Source organism: Lepidochelys kempii, chromosome 3 (assembly GCF_965140285.1).
Source record: "Lepidochelys kempii isolate rLepKem1 chromosome 3, rLepKem1.hap1, whole genome shotgun sequence".
Taxonomy (NCBI): domain Eukaryota; kingdom Metazoa; phylum Chordata; order Testudines; family Cheloniidae; genus Lepidochelys; species Lepidochelys kempii.
This window is the reverse complement of record NC_136382.1, coordinates 115,342,349-115,368,641: the sequence shown is the minus strand read 5'-3', so window position 1 is coordinate 115,368,641 and position 26,293 is coordinate 115,342,349. Positions and strand designations below refer to the sequence as shown.

The following is a 26,293-nucleotide window of genomic DNA, read 5'->3' as shown; positions in this document are numbered from 1 at the left end:
TTGGAGTGGCTAAGTCATTATGCAAGGTAGCCTGTTTCCTCTTGTTTTTTCCTACCCCCCTCCCCCCCCAGATGTTCTGGTTTAACTTGGATTTTAACTTGAAGAGTGGTCAGTTTGGATGAGCTATTACCAGCAGGAGAGTGAGTTTGTGTGTGTATGGGGGTGGGGGGGATGTGAGAAAACCTGGATTTGTGCAGGAAATAGCCCAACTTGATTGTCATGCACATTGTGTAAAGAGTTGTCACTTTGGATGGGCTATCACCAGCAGGAGAGTGAATTTGTGTGGGGGGGTGGAGGGTGAGAAAACCTGGATTTGTGCTGGAAATGGCCCACCTGATGATCACTTTAGATAAGCTATTACCAGCAGGACAGTGGGGTGGGAATAGGTATTGTTTCATATTCTCTGTGTATATATAAAGCCTGCTGCAGTTTCCACGATATGCATCTGAGGAAGTGAGCTGTAGCTCACGAAAGCTTATGCTCTAATAAATTGGTTAGTCTCTAAGGTGCCACAAGTACTCCTTTTCTTTTAGTGCTAATAGAGTGATACAAACCAGACAGCAGAATCAAAGCTACTTCATGACTGATGTACCCCAAAAGGTAGTCTGGATACCAATTTAGTACCCAAATTTATGGAAGCATTTTTCTTGGTTCTGGGTGATCTCTGGTTTCTGTTATTGAATGTCACCAAAACACACATACATTTCTTTCAGAGTAGCAGCCGTGTTAGTCTGTATCCGCAAAAAGAAAAGGAGTACCCGTGGCACCTCAGAGACTAACAAATTTATTAGAGCATAAGCTTTCGTGAGCTACAGCTCACTTCATCGGATGCATACAGTGGAAAATATAGTGGGGAGATCTTATATACACAGAGAACATGAAACAGTGGGTGTTACCATACAGATTGTAACAAGAGTGATCAGGAAAGGTGAGCTATTGCCAACAGGAAGAGGGGGACGACCTTTTGTAGTGATAATCAAGGTGGGCCATTTCCAGCAGTTGACAAGAACAATGGGGGGAGGGGAGGAAAATAAACAAGGGGAAATAGTTTTACTTGGTAATAGCTCACCTTTCCTGATTACTCTTGTTACAGTCTGTATGATAACACCCATTGTTTCATGTTCCTGTGTATATAAGATCTCCCCACTATATCTTCCACTGTAGGCATCTGATGAAGTGAGCTGTAGCTCATGAAAGCTTATGCTCTAATAAATTTGTTAGTCTCTGAGGTGCCTCAAGTACTCCTTTTCTTTTTGCGGATACATTTCTTTATACAGCTGCATGAAAGAAAAACCTTTGCAAGAGAAACCTATTCTGCTCAAAAAAGGAAAACTACAGTGAAATGCACAGCATGACAAACTATTTTAATATAACAACATTCCTTGGATGAAATCAAAAACATGTTGTATCAAATTCCTTCTGTAACCAATAATCCATTAAAAAAACTCAAAACGAAAAAATTGATGATGTTTTGAATTCTTGTGTGCTGAAATTCTTAAAAACTGGGGAATTAATTTCAATATGTTGAGTGGATAGGGAGTTGTATGTATCACGGCATGGACTAAATATTATTACAGTTGAATTTCTCAACAATAAAAATCTATGTACAAAAAGCCAGAGAGCTACTTGCATTTGGCACAAAGTTTTCTAGGATGACACAAACTAAGCTTCTAACACTCCATTATTTATTTTGCTCAATATAAATTCCTGTAATAGAACCAAACGAATAATCCACAACTAATAATTTATTTCAAAGAATTTTGTTGCTATTCCAATTTCCCTAAAATATATGAACTATTCAAAACTATTTTTTAAGAATATTGTTCACTTGTTGTGATTGGTCAGAAGTCACCCTGTATTGTTTCTGGCTGGAGAAGCATAATCCTTGTCAGATTTCTGGTAAAAATACTGACCCGAAGAAAATTTTAAATTCTCTTTCCAAAAGCAACAAAGCTCAATTTCTTCTCTACAAACATTACGTCAATAAAGGGTCAGACTGCAGGCGCAAGCCCAGTCATGCAAGGCAATAAGTGGGTGTAAGGCACCCATGTTTCAGGTCTCCCATGTTCCATAATTCAGAATCAGACAGCAGCGTAGGGGAGAGCAACCTCTGTGAGGCTGTTATTTCCTCTCCACTATTCCCCACCCAAGGAGGAAGGATTTAGTGAGAGCCTTGGTTCCACCCACTCAACGAGCCAACAGCATAACTACCTGATGTATGCATCAGGTAGAAACCTAACCTAGTGCAGGGTACTTCCTTCCTATCACATTAAGGTGGAAATGGAAGGCAGACTGTGATTGGGACAATTCACTACTCCTTGTCTGGAACTCACGTCAAAGCCATAAGTGAGGCCAAAAGGTTCACGGAAAGCAAATACAAGGGAGGAACTAACACAGCTCAAGTTAATTAGTTAAAGCATATAAATTTGCTTTGAGCCCTAAAAAGTTAAGTGAAGGAAGAATGGCTGGAGTAATATGGAATCTTAAAACAAGGACTAACGAGACATCTAAAAAAGGTTCACAAGTTGAACTCACCTCTAAAGTCTGCATTAGTGTTGGCTTAATTGCATCCTTCATCAAAACTGCCAAAGCACCTGTTACTCCCTAAAAAACAAGAGTGCACATTATAAGAATCCCTATTTTATACCCATTCAAACAGTTTAAGTTTAATGAGTTTGAAATATAAAACTTTAGTTCTAAAGGGAAAACTGGTTCACAAAAAAAGGGAAATGTTTTTCACTGTACACATTGTAATACTGTGCAATCATCATTATAAGAGAAATCTATTTAGATTTAGTTACTTTATGGCCTTTATTACAATAGTATCAGAATGCCTCACAAATATCAATGGATTTACCCTCAAAACATCCGCGAGAAATATGGTAGAGAAATATTTTTTCCATTTCACAGAGAGAGAACTGAGACAGAGAGAGAAACAGTGATTAGCCCAAGGTCACTCACAGGAGAGAAAGAACAAAAATGGAGAGGAAAGAGAACCAAAGTGTAGGCCCATCAAGAACATTAAGAAAGGAAAGGACAACAAGCTTGCCAATACTACACAAAGAAATGAAAGACGTACTTCGTTCATGAGAGAATGGACATCAGTAGCATGGGTTTCTAGGTACAAAGGTGGAGAAATGAACTGGTAGTCTCTGCAAGATCTATATAATCATATGGTTGAGAAGAGAATGTAAATAGATACCATGAGATTGCCTCTCATTTTTATTCCCCTGTACTAACTGTACAGAACTCCTCAAACAGCTCTGCCAATTAATCTACATTTGAACCAACAGGCCCAGCAATGTAAACCCTGAAAATAATACATTATGAGGCAATTTTGCAATAATTCCTATTACTACTAATTTGCATCAAATTAATTTTTCACTTGTAACATCAGATTTGAACCCAGGTCTCCAGAAGAGAAAGAAATAATGTATGATACTTTTCCTCTGGTAATAATGAATTAAGGAAACTGAGGCCACACTTTATGATTTCTTTGTTAAATATTGCCATGTTGTAAGTCTCTCTTTTACAAGAGTTTAAATATCCAGTCATCACAAAATGAACTACACTGAAATGGGATGAGACAATGGTAATGAGATAATATATTTGTCCTTTGTCTATGGATTAATACTGAATAGATTTTCAGTTGCACATTACTTTCTTAAAAAAAAATCTTGTTTACATATTGGGGATCAGAAACAAAGAAGCGCAAAATTCCGATGGTTACCAAAATGGATATGGGTCTATCACTTCTTGCATAGAGAGAGAAGGTGCTATTCCATCTCTGACTAACAGTCTAATGATAAACACAGAGACACATGAAATAGACATATTAAAAAAAAATCAGATTGTCACCACGTCTCACTGTTCCTTTTCATACAGCCACAAACCCACCAAAATAACATATTGTAGCTAAGAACAGGTCATTTATTTTAGACAAAAAGAAAAAAATTGAGATGAAATGCCATTGAAAAGTCAGCATCAAGTTAAGTACTCAATCAACTAGTGTACCATATGCTATATTCTGAAAGTTTATAAACCTTCATTTTCACTTCTATACTTTATTTATATATTTTTCCTCTTTATTGCCCCCAAGCTATTCAGTAAAAATGACTGATGATGCCATTGCTTTTGATTCCCTATATTCTGGACATTTAAAAAAAATTGTAAAGCGTAGATTTTAAAGGATATTAGATTTTTCATCTGTTCAACATGACTTTACTTGCTGTACAAGGAAACAACTTGACTCATTTCCAAAACCTGAAGCATTTACCAAACAAAACTTGAAGCACTGAATTCCCCACCCCAAAGCCTAACAATTTAAAATTAAACTAAACATTTCTCATTTTTAGCAATTTCTCCATTAAATCTCAGGTTACTGAATTGTGAGATTAGAAATCAAATACAGAACATGTCAAACATTGCTCTTCCTAGTTAAACAAGCGGACATTTTAAAGTCATGAACATAAAAGCCTGTTGTTTTGCCAATGCTGCACACTATGGCCACTCAGAACACTACAGTAGTAAGTTGGGGTAGAATTCTCATTCTCCTATTCCAAAAGCGCAGTCCCCTACCATTTGAACTAATGTTCGTTGTTAGCCGCATAGGGACTATGACACACAGCGGAGCATTTCAGATTCCACCTCGTGAAAAGCAGTGCAATACATACATGCTAGAAAGTACATTCCAATAGTAAAAACACTGCCAAAAAATGAAGGTAAGGACTTTAATTAACAAAAAGACAAAATTTTGTTCCTATGATGCAATTCTTTATGCTATCACACATTGTTTGCCACTTTCATAGGTAATGGAACCACATTTATTTAACCTGAATCATTACCCCACGCCAAAAGAAACAAGCACACACTGATATTTTCAGAGAACGAATGGAAAAATATTCGTATTGCAATGCTTTGTAGAACTAACCAAGAAGCACCCCTCCCCACATTCCCACTGGCAATATGTTTCAGGGTGGTTCAAAGCCGAGAGTTTGTTTGACTCTTGACTGAGTTTAGATGACTTAACAATGCTACTGAATTAAAAAAAAACCAAAACTAGTTTACACCTCCCAATTTGCTTGTAAATTTCTTCTCTTCCTCCCAGACAAAAACCTGGCCACAGTGATCCATACATTTGTCAACTCTGGACTCTATTTCTGTGTCTGAAGCTCAATGTGATGATAATGTAAAGCCTCTAGCTGGTACATAATGTGTCTGCCCACATTCTCCATGGATTAGACCACCATGAGTACCTCAGATCTGAACGGTTACTTCTCCACCAGCTTCCAGTCCACTTCCAAAGCCAATTCAAAGTCTTGGGCCTAATCTTCAATACCATTCATGGATCAGGTTCCAGCTACATTAGAGGCCATGGAGAAAATTTTACTAAAGCACTTCAGTGACTTAGAATCTTAAGTCCCAGTTTCAAAAATGACTTAGACATCTAGGAGCTTAAGTCTTCAAGTGCCTGTGTCTCTTTTGAAAACAGGAATTAGGTGCTTTTGAAAAATTTACCCCACATTTCCATTTGTGAGACACTGAGGCAGTTGTGCTCCTCCGAGACAATGCCTACTACAAAGTGCATGAGAGCTTTATCCAAAGCACCCTCAGTTGAGAAGATCTGGCTTTAGAGAGGAGGTTGGACTGCATGAAGCGCATTAGGAAATGAGAAAGCTGATTTACAGATTTTAAAGACATTTCAAGAACACTGACCATAGGGCAGAGGAGAACAACAGAGGGTTCCCTAGGAGGAAATTGAGTAACTGTGACTTTTCTTTGTTCCAGTCATAAGAATACCAAGTGTGGGATACATTTTTCTGAAGTTTTAGTACAGTAAACTGTTTATTAAACACAAAAACGTTGACTGTCAATAGCTGTATCTGAGTAGTCCCACTGACTTCAACAAGACCTGTTTGTGCTTAAAGTTAAGCATATGTGTTTTTGACGGACTGGGGCCTAAGTTTGCAGAAAAAAAATATTTGGGCTATAAAGTACTTATAAAATAAAAATGACACTGTAAATCTAATATATTTTAATAATTGTTAAAAAAAACTTGCATAATAACCTGAGAAGCTTCTTTTACTAAACAAATAGCTACATATTTGTTTAATATTATTCACAGCTGCTGAAATACTAAACTAGGGCATACCCATTTAATTTGACATGGAGATATGATACCTGTCCATCAAGCTTCTACTATATTATAGCAGCCAAAAAAGAAATTTAGCCTTCTGAATATTGTACAATGGATCTCACATTTTAGCAAATAATTCTTTACGTTCCATTACAGATGCTAGATATTTAATTCATTACACTTGTGGAAGCCGTCTTCTCAATTCATGAAATATTTAATTTCTCTCTACTTCTTCTCCTGCTCCCCAACCTGCTCTGTATCTGGTTTCCATCTGCCAATGTATATTTTAGGTTTTATTATTGTGTTATCATAAATATGTGGCATAGAAGGATGAAATTAAGAGCAACTGCATTTTTGTACAGAGTATTAAACATTATTCACATCCAGAAACAAATGAAAGAGACAGAGGATTAATGGTTTAGATTAATGTAAATTAAATAATGAACTAGAAACTATTTGTCAAAATATCATTTTAATGTATAAAAATAAATTTTGGGCAACAGAAATTCGTGGAATTTGGTTTATCTATACAAATTCTAGGCGTGGCTGGTAGTGTTGCCTATTATTAAGGTTGCCCATTATAAAAACCCTGCTTTCAGTTGCTTATAGCTTTGGAAAACTTTACCTGTTCAGGCAGAAATTTTCCATCCTGGGTATCTGCCTCAGGCTGAAATGTATTTTATTTTATTTAGTCAAATTTAAGCCAGAACAGTTCAGCCATTTTTGAGAATGAGATTATTGAAAAATATGATGCTTTTTGATGTTAAAAAATTCTGGTGACCGTCTCTTTGAAAAGCTCTAACGTTCCAAGGCTTTGGGGCAGGCACTTGAAATCTGGCAAGGGGATAGACCTGTGTGTCAGGGATGTGCCTTTTGCACTCTGTGAAAAACTGTCCACATCTGGCTAAGTTACAAGCTTTCAAAAAATCAGTTTAAACATGCTCTGCAGAGACTGAGGATTTTAGCAGCTAAATGCTAAACTGAGCAATGGGGAGAAGGGGTGGAGAGGAGCAAGGGGGGAGCGGGGAGGAAGGGAGGGGGAAGGGGGAAGGAGCGGTGCGGGGGCAGTGCCTTGGGAGGAAGGGCCACGGCTTGTGCGCTGATTGCCTGCCCCCTCCCCCCCCCTTTTTAGGAAACTTCCACTGCTCCTGAGGCCAGGATGTACTGTCTACTCATGAAAAACCTGCTAACTGCTATTATCCACTTAGGATCCCACAGGCCAAAGAAGAGAAAAGAAGGAGGATTTGTATAGATGAAGGGATACAAGGCAGACATCATAAATGTACATACAGTGTAGAATGCTGGCTGCTGACAACATTCTGGCTATTTATGGCGTTAGGATTTGGTGCCAAGAAAAATGTTTATATACTTCTTTCACAGCTGAAAGTGGGAAGGGGCAATTTAGCAGACAACCTGGATTGCTGGATGGATGCTTGAATAAGAATAACCAATGTGTGTCCTTAAAAAACAGATCTTGCAGATGTGTAAAGTTAATTCTTCACAAACATTATCACTAACCTCAGTTAAGAACATTTTTTTTAAAAAAGATTACTGCTACAAGTATTCATCAGGCAGCCACCACTGTAATATTTGAGAATACTATAGAAGTACAATAGCAAACATTACCACCTGAAAAGGAGCTCCTTCATTCTCTGTAGCATCTAATTAGCTTGCCTTAGAGATGTGGAAATCTACCCAAGTAGCTTATGTGACAAGTGGTTTCAAAGCAGAGTTACCAGAAGGCTTGGACAAAGGTAAGTTTACATCCTGTTCCAACTGTGGCCAGATTATGGATCAAATGGGCCTAACCCTTAAAGCCCTACAAGCATTGTTAAAAACAAACTAAAAGATAGTGTACATCTGCCATTTTACTGATTCAGCAGCCAAAGCAAAAGAGTCAGGAGTTATTCACAGGGCTTTTCTACCGTACATACCAAATCCTCAGCTGTCACTGGTTGTCCATTTTTGTCATTAGCCACCACCATTTTTCCCAGTCTCTCTTTCATATCTGCCAGGCTGGTGGTCAGTGCTAAGATTGCCATGATTTCACTTGCAACAGCAATGTCAAACTGAGCCTACAAAGATAAAAGTAAGAGCAGTAAACCACACCAGAAGCAGGCAAGAGAATACTTTCAGAGCAAAACTAAAAGAAATACAATATGATTATTACCTTGAGAGTGAAATTTAAAAAGTTCTTAACTGTTATTAACAACACCTAAGATTATTCAAACTGAAATAACTAACAGTGAATAGGAAATTAGATGTTTAAAATGATAAGATTTTGGAGAGTTTTGTGTTTTGGTTTTGGCATTTCACTCATTTGGGGACTCAGCACCTTGCTGGACTGAACCCCTCAACTGCTACTTCCTTTAATGGGAGTTCAAGTTGCTGAACCAGCAGGCCCTTGTGTGGTCAGTGAAACAACACTGGTCAGTTTCACTTTCCACATCACATGCACAAGTGCCTTTATATTTGGGTTTAGAATATTGGTCAGGGATTTGAATATTTAAAAAATCCTCTATTTCATGAAGATATATTCATATTACATTTTGTAATTTTTAATTTACAAAACTCTGAATTTGGGGGGTTAAACTACTGGACAATGTTCCTTTAAAATAGTATTTTCTTGGATTTAGCATATAAAACTTGTGCTTTTTTCTCCTCCTGGATTAACATGTAAGTAACTTTAAAAACACAGGAACTTTGTGCAACACCAGTCCTGTTGCTCTTGTAGAAATAGATCTATAAACTGCAATACTTCTTTAGAAGGATTCAAACTAAACCCCTGACAAGTGAAGTATCTCATTGACGATACTTAGACCAGGGATTCTCACAACAATTTGTTTGGTGGCCTCAGAGTGCGGCCACCAACTCTTGCTGGTGGCCACTCTGACAGTTTTCCTAAAATATTTGATTAACTTTAGGAAAAACAAATACATATGCAAGTCCAAATCGTTGTAATTTATTTATGTAGGATTTTTTTTTCAGACAATAATAAAAATAATGTACAGTTGTCTCTATTCTTTACCGGACCTACACAGAAAGAACGTGCAAAGCACCTTATTTGTGTTCCTGGTCTTTTTTTCTTGTTGTTTCTTTGGTTGCTTTTTTAAAGACTTGCTAGCTACTAAGAAAAGTGATATTAAGAAACATATAAATATCACTTTTCATAGAAGACTAACTCAGCCCCGGCAAGCCTGGGGACAAATTAAGCCTTGGATGGGGAGGTGGGTATGGAGACAGCGGGGGCCAGTGGCAATGGGGCACTGGGAGAGGCAGCAAGGGCCAGGGGTGACGGGGGGCGAGGAGGAAGAGAAGAGATGAGCTCAGGGCCAGAGCCTGCTGCCGGGCAGCCAAGGAATGGATCCTGAAGCCCCTCGGCTGGAGCCTGCCACCCACCACCCCAGGGCTGAAGCTCGACCTCTCCTCCCCCCCCCCCCCCCCCAGCAAGGTGAGGAACTCACCTATTCCTCCAGCTTTTGTCTCCCCAGAGGGGGGCAGGGCTCAATCACTACTGGCAGCCACAGAGAAGGGGCTGTTGCTTTGTGCCCCCCCACCCTCCCCATCACTGCCAAGGAGGCTGTGGCTGCAAGAAAAGCCCAGCCGCATTTGAGAAACGCTGACTTAGACACCAAAGTGACAGGCACTTTGTAAATACATTAGGCCCAAGTTCTGCAAAGACTGCAGGATCAGGACCCACAACAGGCCCTTATTTCATGTACCTCATGCTGGGTACTAACATGAGAGGATTCTAGATTTATTAAAATAAATTGGCTCTTTATTAAAGCATCTGTATACACAGCTGCTCCAGCCGCAACTTAATATTTTATGCATCTGCATAAGCCACAAAGAATGACTGCCTGGTGTTCCTCCCAACTCTTTTCTCTTGTAATCCATGCGCCTCCCTTCAGCTTTCATGCAAGTTGCTACAGTTTTGCTAGAGAAAATCTCTTAGCACTTGATTAAATGTAAGCATGTGAATAATTGTACTGAGGTCAACGTGGCAACTTGTTCATGTAAAGTTGAACAAATGCTTGAATGTTTTTCTGGATCAGAGATATAAATAGGTAAACATACATACACACACAAGTCAATAAAGACTATCTGTACGTGAGTAAAGATTTACAGCATTTGGATCCAAAATGACAACAGTAAAGTTATAAAACAGATATTTTCAAACTTTAATTTGGGCTAGCTCTTTATTAACAGAGAAAAAAGCCGTGTATCCAACAAAACAGCTGGGGGTACATAGTTAGACGTCCCCAGCTATGTTAAAACAGTGTTATGGCCAAGCCTTCCTTGAACTAACGAAAATAAGAAAATCCAGGGTTAAGGATGATGATACTCTAACTTATCCTTGCAGCACTGAGAGACAGTGAATGAATCTGAGATCAAAGAGAGATTTCACACACCACATAAATTGCAACACCATCTAATTTTATCAGGATGGTTTTAAGAACAGAGTTTATGCTTTTATTGTGAATTCCAGAGTTTTCATCACCATCATTAAAATTAAAATGCCTATTTCTCCTTGTGTATATGAGGGTTTTTCCTTTTTTTATATAAATTAAAAAGAAAGGGGAAAGAACCCACCACCGGGAAATGTTTGAGGAATGATATAACATTTTATTAAAAAACCAGCCACAACCCTAACTATTACAATAATACATACTATTTTATACTATCAGTCAATGTTACTTTCTGTGATACAGTCAGGGTCCAGACACCCCAGGGAATCGGAACCCCAAAGAATAAAGCAATTAAATCAACTGACTGTGAGACCAAAAAACAATGGAAGCTCTATTTACATATGAATCAGCAGAAGGATGAGAAGTTCACAGGAAGAGAACAACAGAAAGCCTTCCTAGCTCTTGAAACAAAGACAATGAACTTTGGGGATAATATAAGGAGGGGCAAAAAGACATTTGAGCTATCCATCACTTGAGTGACTGAAGAGGCCAGAGCTCTCGAAATCACAGAACAGTGGGTCCTTCAGCCAAGGAGGTTGAAGTCTATGGAAAATGAATATAGGTGAGAAACCTGCTTAAACCATGAATATAACTTGCTGAAGTTAAATTTAATCAATAGAAAGTGTGTTTTGTTTGTTTTGTCTATAACCCTTCATACCTTTCACTATTACTAGAAATCACTTCACCCTATGTTCTTTGTTAATAAACTTTGTGACACTGCAGCCCATATTCTTCATAGAGCTATTATATATATATATATTGATATATATATGATATGATACGATATGATTATGGCATAACTATGATATTTTATGCAAGATGGGTCATGTGAGATATTGAAAAGGTTATGATTTACTGAATCTAATTATCCTATTTGTATGGATGGATTATTTTTGCACTTGAAGTTAGGAATATTGACTGTGAATCTGTATTACAAGTATGTTTACACCTGGGGAATGCCCACTAGGCAGAATACAATCAGTCTAGATGGCAGTCTGGAAAGGGCCATTAGGGAGAACAATAGGTCTTAGATAATGCTAAGGGAGCCTTCCTGAGGATGCTACAAACAGCCTCCAAGTTACAGCTGCTGTGACCCTACCAAGTCACCTGGTACTGGACTCCATCTTGGAATACCAGTGTTTTTCCACTGACTGGGCATGGGAACCAAGCTTGGAGACAAAGGGTTCCCACCCTATGCAAAAGCTATTTAAGGCAGGAGAGTGACATCATCGTGGTTCTTCACTGACTCCCCGCCCAAGAAGACTGCTGGAAACACCTGAAGAACAAGGACTGGTGTAGGATTCATTCAAGGTTCATGCACTTGGCAACATTCAGGGCACACCCGGAGTGTTGTGTAGGAGCAGTGCACACACAGCTCCTCTCAAGGGCATGAACCTTGGAATCTCGCCCAGATGACATGAACCGTGGGAAGCCTCCCAGGACTGGGCTCAAGGCCCGAGAGCTAGGAATGCGGTAGATAGAAATTGGTAAATAAGAATGTTAAACAAAGCCAGTGTATTCCTTTTATCTGTTGGAGAACGTAATGCGCGGGGGGAGAGAAAGAATAAAGGAGAGGGTGGAAAGCTGACAGGACCAGTCCATTGGCAGACCAGCCTGTTTGCTTGCTTAAAGCTTTGTGCTGTCTTGTATTTGAACCGTAACAGACTGGACTGGGGGAGAAGGACTGAACCCAGGCTAGAGGAATTTCTAGCCTTTGAAAGGAATACCTGGGGTTTTAAGCTGCAAGCAAGTGCAGCCTGCCCTCAAGAATCTCTGCAAACTGCCTAAATCAACAATTATGGTGAGAATTTGCTACTCATATCCTATCTCTTTTGTATATTAAGCTTAGATTTCATTTTCGTTTATTTGTTAGGTAATCTGCTTTGATCTGTTTGCTACCCCTTATAATCACTTAAAAACGATCTTTCGTAGTTAAACTTATTTTTGCTTTGTCTAAAACCAGTGTGTGTGGGAGTCATAACTCGGGGCAGAAAGCTGTGTATATTCCTCTCCACATTGACGGAGGGGACGAATTTCATGAGCTTACACTGTACACTTCCCTGTGTAGTGCAAGATGGTATAATTTTGGATTTACCCTACAAAGGGAGGTGTGCACTTCAGTAACTGGGCAATTCCTTAGCTGAGACTTCCCATGGAGAGCTGATCTCAGCATCTGTGTGTCCCTACCTGCATGTGTGCTGGAGGGGGCTTGACGGCCTGTCAAAGCAATATAGTGTAAAGCAGGGATGGGCAAACTTTTTGGCCTGAGGGCCATATCAGGATGAGAAACTGTATGGAGGGCCGGGTAGAGAAGGCTGTGCCCCCTAAACAGCCTGGCCCCCGCCCCCATTCGCTCCCTCCCACTTCCCATCCCAACTGTCCCCATCAGAACCCCTGCCCCATCCAACCCCCCCTGCTCCTTGTCCCCTGACTGCCCCCTCCCCTCCAAAGGGATCCTACCCTCTATCCAAACCCCCCTGCTCCCTGTCCTGATTGCCCTGACCCCTAACCACACCTCCACCCCCTGACAAACCCCCCCTGCACTCCCACAACCTATCCAACCTCCCCTGTTCCCCGCCCCAGAACTTCCACCCCATCCAACTGCCCTTTGCTCCCTGTCCCCTGACTGTCCCCCGGGACCCCCTACCAAACCTAGTCACCGCCACGCGCACGCCGCTGCCGCCCCCTTACCATGCCACTCAAAGTGGCAGCGAAACTGTGAGGGAGGGGAAACAGCGGAGGAGGGGCCGGGGACTAGCCTCTCGGGCCAGGAGCTCAGGGGCAGGGAAGGATGGTCCTGTGGGCCAGATAGTTTGCTCACCTCTGGTGTAAAGGGAGCCAAGGCTGGTAGGTCAGGCGGGCTCAGTGGTACCCCAGTTTCAGGTGGCATCTCTGGGGGGAACCCATCACAAACTTATTTTTAGTTTGACTATAATCCACCTCAGTGCTACATACTAACAAGATGCCTAAGTCCTCACCTAAAGTAGCAGGTCGGTGCGGTGTCTGTCTCTCTAAAGAAGCAGTGAACTTAATAAGGTTCTGTGAGCACTGCACCAAAAGGACTGGACTATTTTTCTTGCCTGTTGCTTTGACCAGATCACCCCTCTCTCTTTTAATCCCTCCACTAGCTTCCCCTTCTCTATCATATCGGACATAAGCTGTTTATATTCACTTTCAAAGCCCTTCAGAGTCAGTCTCCACCCTACCTATCGTCTTTCATTCACTATCAACCTGTCAATGCTTGGCTGCAATAGCCTCATAGGCTTGAACTCCAGCTGCTAACCAAGTTAAAGCTCAGTCAACAAGTCATCACTGCTATTTTAACCTGAGTTAGCTAACCCAACTTAAAACATACTCCCCTTCCTCCCCTGCAGTATAGACTCTGGCTCTGAACTAATAATTACAATGAATGACTGAACCAAATCTAAGTACACAAAAATGTTCCCTTCCAAGAGCTGAAAGGATCTGTTTCAGTCAGAGCCAATCATCATAGATGAGCATCAGTTAATTTTTAATTTTCTATTTTTGTCATAGAAGGTAGGTGTTGAAAAGAAATTCTCTTCCACATATGTATTAATCCAAAGTGAACATTTATCTGTATCCCTAATCATCTGAATAATTCAATAGGTGAAAAAAAAATCAGTCTGAATATGGGTGCTGAAGTCTTCTTTATAGCACTTCACCTTTTGCATCCTCCTGTCTCATAAACCAGAGCAGCTGTGGAATGGGAAAGAAACTTAAGGATGGGATTTTCAAAAGCACAAAGTGTTGGCAAAACTCAGATCCAACTGAAGTCTTACACTTACACAAACTTTTAAATTTTACGAATTCTATGTTTGTACAGAACCTGGCACAACTGTGCCCTGATTCTAGCTGAGACCTTAATATAAATAATCACAATGAAATGGGCATTTATTTCACACTGCGTATTAGTGCTCACTAATGGATACTTCAGATGCAATGAAGGCACAACTCTCTGCTGCATAAAGCATGCTAAGCATTTCACAGAACAGAAAGTTAGCCAGGTTTCCAGCCCTGAACAGTTTACAATACTAACAGAGAAAACAAATGAGAGATGTTTTGTCGGAAGGAATGCAAATGTGCTAAAAGTAATTAAGATGATGTCATGGTCCAATCAATTTGTAGGTATTCATTTGACTATTCCTGCTTTCCCCTTCCTCCTGTTTTCGTTTGTGCTGGTGCCCTAACCTATAAACATCAAATATAATCTGATGGATTCATTTGGATAAGCCCTCCTGATTGATACTTCCTGGCCCCCAAAAGCCTTGTTCTGAGGTGTACGGATTTTAGTTATTTTTAAAAATTATTTTAATCCTCGATTTGATCCTGTGTTCTCCTCCCACTATTTGCTGATTTATTCACTTCCTTGTTCTAATCCTCATGCCACTCTGTTCAACCAAGGTGTGCATTAAACTGCACTAAGCACAGTATGTCATATCTGACATGCTTTGCTAATGTTAACAATGTCATGCTGTTAATAAATTGTTGGGATCGTACCGAAAAAAATACTTAACACTAACTTTCTTGGAATAATAGTGGGACAAGCTCTACACATGAAGGATGCTTGAAACTAAAGAATTAACTGCTGCCTATGGAATATTTGCAAGGAACATTTTCATCAATTTCCAATTTGATTCATTATTGTGTATACACTTAGTACTCTCAAATGAAGCTAATTTTTAAGTCATTAACTTCCTATTGTGGGTGGGAAGATTATTACCACCACTAAACCCTCTAGAAATGTTTAGTGACTTATGACACATTGGACCAAAAAAATACATTTATATAAATCTGAGCTCAAGAAAACTGGTGCATTTAAAGCCAATGGATGGTAGTTCTAAGTTCATCAGAAAGTTCTGCATTAACTGTTTCCAACTGGATTTCGAGAAATGGTATAGTTATCACTGCAAGGTGCTGAAATTTCAAAGACTCTCACTGTGCTTACATTTTACACACTGAGCAGTTCCATTTACTTCCATTAAAATTAAGCTCATGCTTAAGTCTTAACTGTTTCAGGGCCCAAGTCTGTAATGTATGAGAAAGTAAAAAAAATGATGTTGCGCTGTAAGTTATAACAAGGGCCATCTAAAGTACATGAAGAATCACCCTTTTTCACATTTAAATTAAATCAAAGACATAAATAAATATTAATTAAACAAAACTAAACTGAGGACCTAAGCAGAAGATGATAAAATTTAAGTAGGGCAGAAAATTTTGTAAATTTACAAAATACAAAAAGAAAAGATGTTACATAAATTAGTTAATTGCATTAAATGTATAAAGTTGAGACTCTAAAAGTTACAGATTTCTTAAACTACTTGTGAAACACCATGCCGTACACATTGGTTTCAGTTTCTATGACATGACACTGTCATTAGTGCATCCAATTTCATGGCTAGGGTACTACAAATACATATAACAATTAGACGTTGGCAATTTAGTCCTAAACAATTTATTGAAAGGATTGTAGAACAGCAACTATTTCTCATGCTTGAAAACAAATTCTGCCCAGAAAAACAACAACATCTAGGATATAATAGTACATACCTGTCGGAAAAATCCCTTCTCTGTATTTGCCTGCCCAACTGTTATTTTTCTTAGGAATCGGTCATTTGTATCCAATACTGGAAAGAGGGTGGGAGGAAAGAGAGGAAAGAAGAAAAATGAAACATTTACATTGACAGAGAATCAGCCACCTAGTTACTCTCCACATACGCCTGATATAAGAATACATTATTTTTTGCAGTACTGTATATGCTTTTGCACTCAGTTGAGCATACTTCTACATCTAGATTAACTTTGCAGTAGTGCACATAGGCTCCTCTTTCCTAGCTGAGATGTACTAGCTTTTACACTCTTAAATGTCCAGTCTGAAATGTCTCAACTGTAACTTCTTTGATAGAATAATCTTCTGTTGGGAGCAATAAGATCTTACTGGAATCCCTCTGTTTAGCTACTACAGCAAAATCTTAATCTCCATCTCCTGGTGTAACAGGTGTAACAAAAGCCTGTTTTAGTGGATCAGCACCATTCCAGACCCACCCACTGCACACCTCTTCATGACAAGGTTTTGAAAATACATTTTTAGACTACCAGATGGCCAAATAAGTATTCCCATGTTGTAAATGTACCTTTAGCTTAAGCCCTTCCCCTTCAAAAACAGCATTACATTAGCAAATTAGGTCCCAAGAAATTCCACACCATGTCATTTTTCTGCATCTCAATATGCAGTTACCATCTCCTATTTTACTTCCATGTCTATCTAACGCCATTTGGCAGGAAGTCTTTTCCAATTGACAAGCAAGCAACATCTATCTAACATACTTAACCCTTATTTGAATATCCACTGAGCTCTTAACTGAGAAATATCTTCACAATACTCAAAGTGCAGCCAAATCCATTTCATGGATCCCCTCCCTCATCTTTATTTAAATTTATGCTGAAGCAAACTTAGTTCTTCCAACTACAGAAAAGGGTGCATTTTTGGCAGCATTTAACTTAAAGCGTGCGTTTTTGAGCACCAAAAAGAAGGGCCCACTAATCTGAAAGAGCTCCTGCTGTGAAGAGACCGGCAAGTTAGTGTGAAGGTAGGTGTTCACTGTGGTGGAGTAATGCCTTTGGTATTTAGCCAGGTATGAATGCAGAGTTCCACTAAAAGTGCCTCTGAATTTACTGTTACCATTTGGGTATCCCTGGGAATTAAACTGGGACCTCTACTCAGCATCCTCTTTTTGAGGCATACCACTTTTCTTTTAAATTTATAATATCCTCTGTGCTAGTCTACACTGATTCCAACTTAGCTGCTTCTTTTTAAGCACATGGAATACAACAGATAGGGTTGATTTTTATTCAGTTTGGTTTCTGCCTATCAGAATCCTTACATTCTGAGAACAAAATAATTACATTACATACAACTAATGTAGCAGTATCTGAACTGGCAAATGGCATAAAATACAGCTGGCTCTTGAGTATATCATTATATTTATACTATCCTTTCTGGCTGTCTCGTTAACAAAAAAGAGACATAAAATTAATCTTTCTTGTTTCTGATTTGAAGTCAAAAATGAAGAACCACCCAACTATTTTTCTAATTCCTTACCCACTAAAAAGCCAACCATGCCCAAAACAGATATTATAACTATATGAACCTTGTATCCTTTTTACCTGTTAAGAGATTCAGACTCAGCATCAGTTACATATTCTATAACAAACCACACTCATGATGGCTAATTACCATATACACTGCATCAGGTCTCATAGACTGAATATTCACAAGAACTTTGATATAAAATCTAATATCACTCAAAATCTCAGTTTTATTTTTAGTCTTTGCTAGAAATTCCCAGAAGTCCATCAGTACACTTACGTTAAAGATTCGTTGGGGAAAATATTCTTTGCGTACGATTTGTTATTTATACTCAACTACTGCCTGTGAGTCCTGCTCATAAGCAAAGCCCCCACTGTGCTAGGTGCTGTACAAACAGAACAAAAAGGCAGTGCTTTCCCCAAAGAGTGCACGTGTTATATATAAGACAAGAGGCAGAGGCAGAGACAGACAGATGGGGGAGCACATGGAAACAATGAGGTAATAAAGTTTCTGGCAAAAAAGTTTTAAGGAGAGTTCTGCAGATGCTTATGGGGAGCTTCTCCCAAGCGTGAAGGGCAACATGGGAGAAAGTATGAAAGTGCTTGCTTGAAAATTCAACAAGTGGGGGAAGGAAGCTGACATCACGGACTGATTGGAGGTGAAAGATGACCTTTTGGGATTGGCTTGATCATTTTCTAGGAATCAATCCCACCACAGCATGCATGCTCTGTCCATGTTCAACTTTCCTCTTTACCTCAGGCTTTACGCTCCTGATTTCTCTTGTCCATTATCTTTTTTGTTGTAGTAAATGGTTCCCTGGGTTTTCTCCCTCTCATCTTAGCTAGCTCAGACATTGTCTTTTACCTTACTGACCCATTTACTATCTTAGTAAATAAAACATTCCATTTTCAGTCTGCTGATCTAGTTACCACCCTAATCTTGTCTTCCAAGAAATGAAGCCTTTCCCATTTTAAATTCCTTATGTCAAGTCAGGTAGGGTGGGGATAGGTCATAAAGGGTCTTGAAAATGAAATAGCTTATGTCTGATACAGAAAAGAGGGAGCCAGCAAAAGGGATGCAAAGAGAGGATTGCAATGGTCAAAGCAATGGTAACTCATTTTCGTGAGCTTAAAAGCAAAGCCTTTGCTCTTAGTATCCTGAGAATCAGCACATTGCCAAAATGCTAGAATGCAATGACTTCTCAAGGTCCCTTCCACCCCCACACTTCCATGATTCCACAATGCCTTATTAATATTAAAAGCAATTTTCACATAGATTAAGACAATTCTAATGAAACTAAAGCGATTAGTGGATAAAACTTGCATTTTAAAAGATACTGGATAAAGAGAAAGTCTAGCACAGGGGTCTCAAAGTCCTGGCCCACGGGCCATCTGCAGCCCAACAACCTCCCCACTGCGGCTCACAGAGGAGAGACGCATGCAGCCACCAATGTCTGCTGCAGGCGCTGCACCCGTAGCTCTCATTGGCTGGGGGAGAGGGACAGAGATACCATCACTAGTTGCCGGGCACAGTCAGCCATATAGGCAGCATCATTAGTTGCCGGGCAGCGTCAGCCATGGAGGCATCACTTTTTTCCTCAATGAATATAAACAAGTCAAAATACCAAACACAACTATCTGATGCCCACCTTGCTGCAATCCTAAAGGTTTCAGCTACTCAGTCTCTGAGGCCAAACATCAACAAACTGACAGAACTGAAGCGTTGCCAGGTGTCTGACAAACACTGAAAACTCTCTGGCAGGGGAAGAATTGTATAAAGTTGTATGACAGTTTTATTATTTCTAAGAAATCCAAAATAAAAAATACAATATAAACATTTTATTTTCTGAACACCATCTTCAGTGACATTATTGGCCTGCTGTGAGGATCTGAGGACTGGCAGTGGCCCTCAGGTAAATTGAGTTTGAGACCCCTGGTCTAGCATTTTCTTTGGAAAAAATGGTAAACCACATAAACCAAACCAAGGTTTCTGGTTTGATTACAGTAGCACTACATTTAAGGGTTCATCTGCATTTCTACTGGAGATCCATGTCTACACAGGTGAATGGGCCCACCCACTCACAGCTCACTGCATGAATGGAGCCTTAGTGTTCAAATCGGCATATTTGGTCTCAACCAGGGCCATCTTTTACTAAATCTGTAAACAAAGGTTAATCCTGCTGGTTTGGTGCTAAATAAAAGTAAAAACCCAAATGGGAACCCAGCAGCTCACTGGTGACCTTAAAGAGCCAAAAGCCGCTGAAGAGCACAAGCATTACCAACATGATTCAGAGTGATAGCAAGGGAGATCTCTCTGTGAGGTGAACAGCACCTTTTAAGTATTTTTCTAAATGGATGAGGACAAGGAGAGGAGAGGATATAGAGACAGAATGATTACTACCAGCACCAGAGAGCAAGAGGGAGGAAAGCAAGGATTGGCTGGTGGCAGTGGGAACTTCCTCTAAAAAGAAAGACTGCATATTTAAAAAAAATATCCAATGTATAGCTATTGTCATGACTAAAAGAATTAGGATAGTTGGTTGCCAAACCGCCCTCAACTCCTTGAATGTATTTATTATAGGATGAATCCTGCACGGTGTCAAAAGCCCCCAACTCCCACTGGTCACCTTTTAGCATTAAGTCCAGCAAAAATAACCAGTTTATAAATCTTGATAGCTCACTACAATAAATGAACAAATTTACTTCTCTATCTCTCCATAGTAAATCCATCTTTGTTTTATAAGTTATATTTTATATAAAACATACACTATACATACTTAGGTGCCATGGTGACTGGCATAGTATAAAAATCTAAAAACAGAACATAATAAGTGGAGATAATATCCATGTGCTAAATTGTAGGACCACGTGATAAGTTACAGGGTCATATGCTAAACTTATGTCTTTTGACCAGTTCATCTGCTCTCTGCCCACTAATCCAGCTCCTCCAGGTTTATTTCAATATTTCAATTCCATGAGTTGCCATTTCAAAGAGTTGCCACTTCTAAAAAATCAATCTGCCAAACAAATGTTTCTTCCTTCTTACCCTAAATTTATACTTGCCAGGATGACCAGGTTTAATCCTGAGTCAGTGATGGATTTAAGATCTATTATCTCCTGATCCTCCAAGAGTAAAACTGGGAGCTTTATACCACTATACTACTGGAAAAAAGGAGATTTCCCACTTTCCAATGATGTGCAGCATGTGCTTAGTCTAGCACAGCAATGTAATTGACTTTAAATTTAAACATAAATGTTGTTTTTAAGTCATTTTTAGATAGTTCCCGGTCTCCCTCTTCAGCTCCATCCACAAGAATCTTTGATAACCTAGGCACTTGGCTTACAGGTAGAAGGATTCCAGAAATAATCCCAATAAAACATTTCAAATCTCAAACACTGCCAAAACAGTTTTGCTGTAACATATGTGGCATATGCATTCTATGCAGAGTGGTATAAAGGCTTCACTGGCATTTGTTTTGGACAAACTGAATAACTGACTTCTGAGTAATGCAACTCTGCCAAACAATGCTGATGAAAATGTTATGCCACATCACAGTGCCATATTCTCTCTCTCTCACACACACACACACTTGCATGCATAATAATAAACATAGCATATTGCATAGCCCAATACTATATTAATGAAATAACCTGTATCTTATAAAGTATGCACACAAGGAGACAGAGTAAAAGGGTGGTAAGGAAACTTAATTGCTCAATTTCCTGTCTTTTATAGGTGGTAGTCAGAACCCCATGTTCCATTAATAGGCATTTTTCGTTGAATAATATTTGTTTGAAAAACTTTAAAATTAATGACAGGTTTCAGCCATCTTAGTCTGTATTCGCAAAAAGAAAAGGAGTACTCTAAGGTACTTTAAGGTGCCACAAGTACTCCTTTTTTTTAAAATTAATGCGTACCTGTCATATTCTCTACAACTGATGCAAGGATACATAGTACTTTAACCCACCAATTAAATATGAAGATTGTCATTTGGCACTAAGCCTTCCACAGCCTTTTCTTATACTGACAAGATCCAGAACCTGTGCTCATTGCTGTATTTCTGAATCCTAGCACTAAACTAAGAGCATTGTGACTGAACGTAGAGAGCTGCCAGACTAGAAGGATGACTACTTATACCTGTTTGTTGGTTAACATGCTTGGATTAAACAGTACCGTAACTTTCCCCTCACTTTCATTATGATCAGAGGAAACTACTGTGAAAAGTACAATCGTTCAAACACTCTCTTAAAATCATCATCTCTTATTGCTTCTTTAGTCAGACAAAAGCAATGGAATAGTTCATAGTCTAAACTTCCACGGCAGGCACATGAAATATGAAATAGAGTGTAACAAATAATCTAAACAGCTGTAAGGAACAATAAGGAACAAGGACAGGAGGAAAATTTAGAAAAATTTAAGGGGCTCTCCATTTTACATGGATTTCTAAGAAATATTTCATCTGGGTGACAAGGTATGGTATGGCAACTTACACAGAAAAATCTGTTCTTTAAAAATACACACTAACTTTTAATGAAAATGTAGACTGTTAAGAGAACATTTCCACAGCTTTAAAAGAGCAACACATGATTCTGTTTGTAATTTAAACCTAGTTAATTGTTCAGCATGCTACTTCAAAATTTCTGTTATGTACTCATATTAGTGGTTTGAAAATGGATTGTTCATATAAATCAGTAGACTCAACTCTTTAGGCTAGTTAATTTAGGTCTTAATTCACACAGAATCATAGAAATGTAAGGCTGGAAAGGACTTCGCTTAGAAAGACCATGCTTAGGCAGGATCATGTATATCTAGACCATCCAGGAGCTTTGGCCCCTGACCTGATCTTAGGAGGTCCATACCTGAGAATAAACAGTAATCTATATTTTAGAATAAATTAAGCTTCTTAAGGAAGTGTTGTTAAATAATTAATGCTGTAACACAAGTAGAAGAAAACAAAATGTAAAAGTATTTGAAATAGGCTTTGTAATAAGTTTAAGGATTAATAGGCCTGGATAGTTAGCAAGATTTAGCAATAGTTTTTTGTGATAAATACCGAAACCGCAAAGCAGCAGAAGTGAGCTTAAAATAATAGATTTCTAGGGATTTTTCGATACATATAACCAGGAAGTGAAAGCGCATTTCTGAAATTGAAATCGGGGCAGGTACATTGATGCATACAACTTGAATAAGCAGTCAAAACCCTAATTATGGTCCCTGGAATGACCAACACAGGCAAAAGGGTGAGACCCAAATCAAAGATGGTCCTGGATGTGTGGGGGGATGGAAGGAAGAAAAAGTATAAGACGATGGTCAGACCAATCCTTAATTGGGACATCAGAGATGAAAGAATGGCAGAAGCCTTAGTACCATCAAGCCTTCCTATGGTGCTCTCCACTTAGTTTCCATAAGGTTGTGAGTATGCACAATGTAGGGGATCATTTTGTTGTATTTATTTTGATTTTATTTTTCTATAATTTTAATTATACTTGTCTATATAAAATAAAACTCAAAAAGTCTGGTGCCCACCAATTTTATTTTTAATACAACTTCTTACATAGCCACCTCAGTAAAGAACCTGTTACTAGTGACAAGTGCATTTTGCCCCCCATGTTAATCAAAAGTTTACAGGTGTTTGTCTAGTCTTTTCTTTAAAACCTCCAATGATGGGGATTTCACCACCTCCCTCGGTAACCTATGCCAGGACTTATCTATCCTTACAGTTAGAGACTTTTTCCTAATATGTAAGCCAAATGTCTCTTGCGGACGATGAAGCTGATTACTTCTTGTCCTACCGTCAATGGATATGACGAATAACTGATTACTGTTCTTCTTCATAACAGCCCTGAACATATTTGAAAACCATCATCAGGTCTCCCAGAGTCTTCCTTTTTCAAGACTAAACACACCCAGTTTTTTTTACATTTTTCCACATAGGTCAAGTTTTTATCATTTTTATTATTCTCCTCTTGACTCTCTCCACATCTTTCTTACAATATGGCAGCCAGAACTGGATACAATACACCAGCTGATGCCTCACGAGTGCCGAGTAGAGTGAGAAAATTACCTGTCTCACATTTGACACAATAAGACACCCCAGAATTATATTTTCATTTTTTGCAACTGCATCATATCGTTGACTCAGATTCAATTTGTGATCCACTATAACGCCTCCACATACTTTTCAGCATTATTACTGCCTAGTCAGTTATTCCTCATTTTCCGTTCAGTTTCAGTTATTCCTGTGCATTTGATTTTTCCTTTCTAAATGTAGTACTTTGCACTTGCCTTTATTGAATTTTATCTAGTTGATTTCATACTAGGTCTCCAATTTATCAAGGTCATTTTGAATTCCAATCCTGTCCTCCAAAGTGCTAACAACCTCCCGCTTTCTTTTCCCCGCAGCTTGGTGCCATCCACAATTTGATAAGAACACTCTCCACCCCATTTCCCAAATCGTTAACGAATAAAACAGCACTGGACCCAGAACGGATCCATGCAGATACCCACCCTCCCAGTTCGACAGTGAACCACTGATATCTACTCTGAGTACAGTCTTTCAACCAGTTGTGCACACATTTTATAGTAATTTCATCTAGACTACATATCCCTTTCTTGTTTATTAGAATGTCATATGAGGCACAAAACCTTACTAAAATCAAGATATAGCACATCTACTTCTTCCCCCCATCCACTAGGCCAGCAACCTTGTCAAAGAATGAAATTAGGTTGGTTTAGCATGATTTACTCTTGACCAATCTATGTTGGTTATTATTTATCATCCTATTATCCTTTAGGTACTTACAAATTGATTGTTTAATAACTTATTCCAGTATCTTTCCAGGTATCAAAGTCAGGCTGCTTGGTCTGTAATTCCCTGGGTCCTCTTTGTAAAAAGATATGTATTATGTTTGCCATTCTCCAGTCCTCTGGGACTTCACCCATCCTCCATGACTTCTTGGATATAATTGCAAATGTTTCCAACATTGTTTCAGTTAGTTCCTTAAGTACCCCTGTATAAATTTTGTCAGGCCCCGTTGATTTGAATACATCTATCTAAATAGTCTAATATATTTAAATATGTTAAGCATCTGGCCACAAGTAGCTTTTTTCAGAGAAGACAGAAGAAAAACAGGCATTAAACACCTCAAACTTAAAGACAGGCTTGTGATTAAGTACTGTGCTGAAGTGAGGCCTTATTGACCGTTAATACTTACCTCTTTGCCATGTTATGGTAGATGGGTCAATATCAAGGCGTACAAATTTACTAATCTCATCTGCTGTTAAAGTGCCTGGATCTGTCTTGTTTATCCCCAACCTCTAGACAAAAATGAGAAGAAAAGCAATAAAGCAGACTTCCTGCTTAGAAAGCTATACAAACACATGTACCCACCCTGTTTCTTCCCCCCTCTTATATTTTTACAAACTTTTACATTTTTTTAAAAAGCAGCAGGCTGAAACACTTCAATAAATCACAACGCTCAGGCTCAAATGATAAATTATACAGAAAAGCTCCTATAACAATGGAGAAAAACGTGGAGAGGAAAAAGGAGAAATACTCGAAGGCAGTTACCCAAAAGGTCTCTATATAAACACACCACCACCCCTTTAAGATAAACCAAAGAGAAGAGGCAACAAAGGAGACAGTATGAAAAAGATAATTAATAAATAATTTATGCCTGATAACTCTTTGTCTTGCCAGAGGACACGTCCTTGCAAATATCCATGTGTGGCTTTACATGACTACTCTGTGCAGTGAGTAATAAACTTCTGTCTGCCTAATTGATGTGGTATTTCAACAGCTCCTACACAACATGAAAACCACCCCAAACCCTGTCATTTAGAAAGAGCAGCACAATATATTATTTGCTCCTAATTCAGCAATGTCAAACAAAATTTTAAAAATGAATCTGCACAGAGACGAACCAAGAGAAAATTGTACAATAAAATCCCAATTTTATACAAAATGAATGTGTCCCCCTGGCCCTAGAAAGCATTCTTCAGTAAATTACCAAGCACACTCAGTTTTTAATGTTAACATTTATAAATTTTAGATGTAATGTTTGTTTCAGTCACACAAATACACTCACATATTTGAATGTCAGTTTCACGAAACATTTAAAATTAATATGAAGTACTATACCAAACAAAAACACCTTTGCTCATATGTCCCCAGTTTTACCAGCCCCTATTTCATAAAGGTTGTGGATGTCCCTTTGAGACTGTCATTAAAAATAGAGCCCCACTGTATTTCTTTTTAAATAGCACTCTCTCCCAGCATTTGTGTAGCATTCTTCCAAACAGTAGGTCTAGAACTATTGTGAAAAAGGGGGACTATTGTGAAAAAAGTGTTCACAAACATTTGAATAAAACCACAAATTTGTTCTGACGATATTCACCACTCCTTTATTCACTTTCTGCAAACATATTACCCAATAATATTTGCAGAGAGCAAAAGTGTCATGAATACTCACATGGATGTTTTTGCACTATCAGTAACTTATTCAAACCCTCTGCCTTCTTATAAAATCTTTGTTCATTGAATCAGGAAGCAGAAACACATATTTATATATTACTAAAGTG

The 26,293-nt window shown here is 38.8% G+C and overlaps 1 protein-coding gene across 10 annotated transcripts in view; it reads right to left on the bottom strand.

The window, feature by feature from the left end:
- The window catches only part of MTHFD1L (methylenetetrahydrofolate dehydrogenase (NADP+ dependent) 1 like), a 247,896-nt gene that overhangs the window by 144,761 nt on the left and 76,842 nt on the right, over window positions 1–26,293 (bottom strand). For 6 of the 10 annotated variants that reach the window (XM_073337644.2, XM_073337645.2, XM_073337648.2 and 3 more), the window contains 4 exons: window positions 24,928–25,030; window positions 16,174–16,250; window positions 8,071–8,211; window positions 2,536–2,604 (listed from right to left, as the gene is read on the bottom strand). In XM_073337644.2, the coding sequence (XP_073193745.1) occupies window positions 2,536–2,604; window positions 8,071–8,211; window positions 16,174–16,250; window positions 24,928–25,030 (390 nt within the window). Of the gene's footprint in view, window positions 1–2,535; window positions 2,605–3,079; window positions 3,162–5,255; window positions 5,496–8,070; window positions 8,212–16,171; window positions 16,251–24,515; window positions 24,668–24,927; window positions 25,031–26,293 lie in introns of those variants that run through there. The other 4 variants (XM_073337650.1, XM_073337655.2, XM_073337652.2 and 1 more) reach the window with 4 other exon arrangements.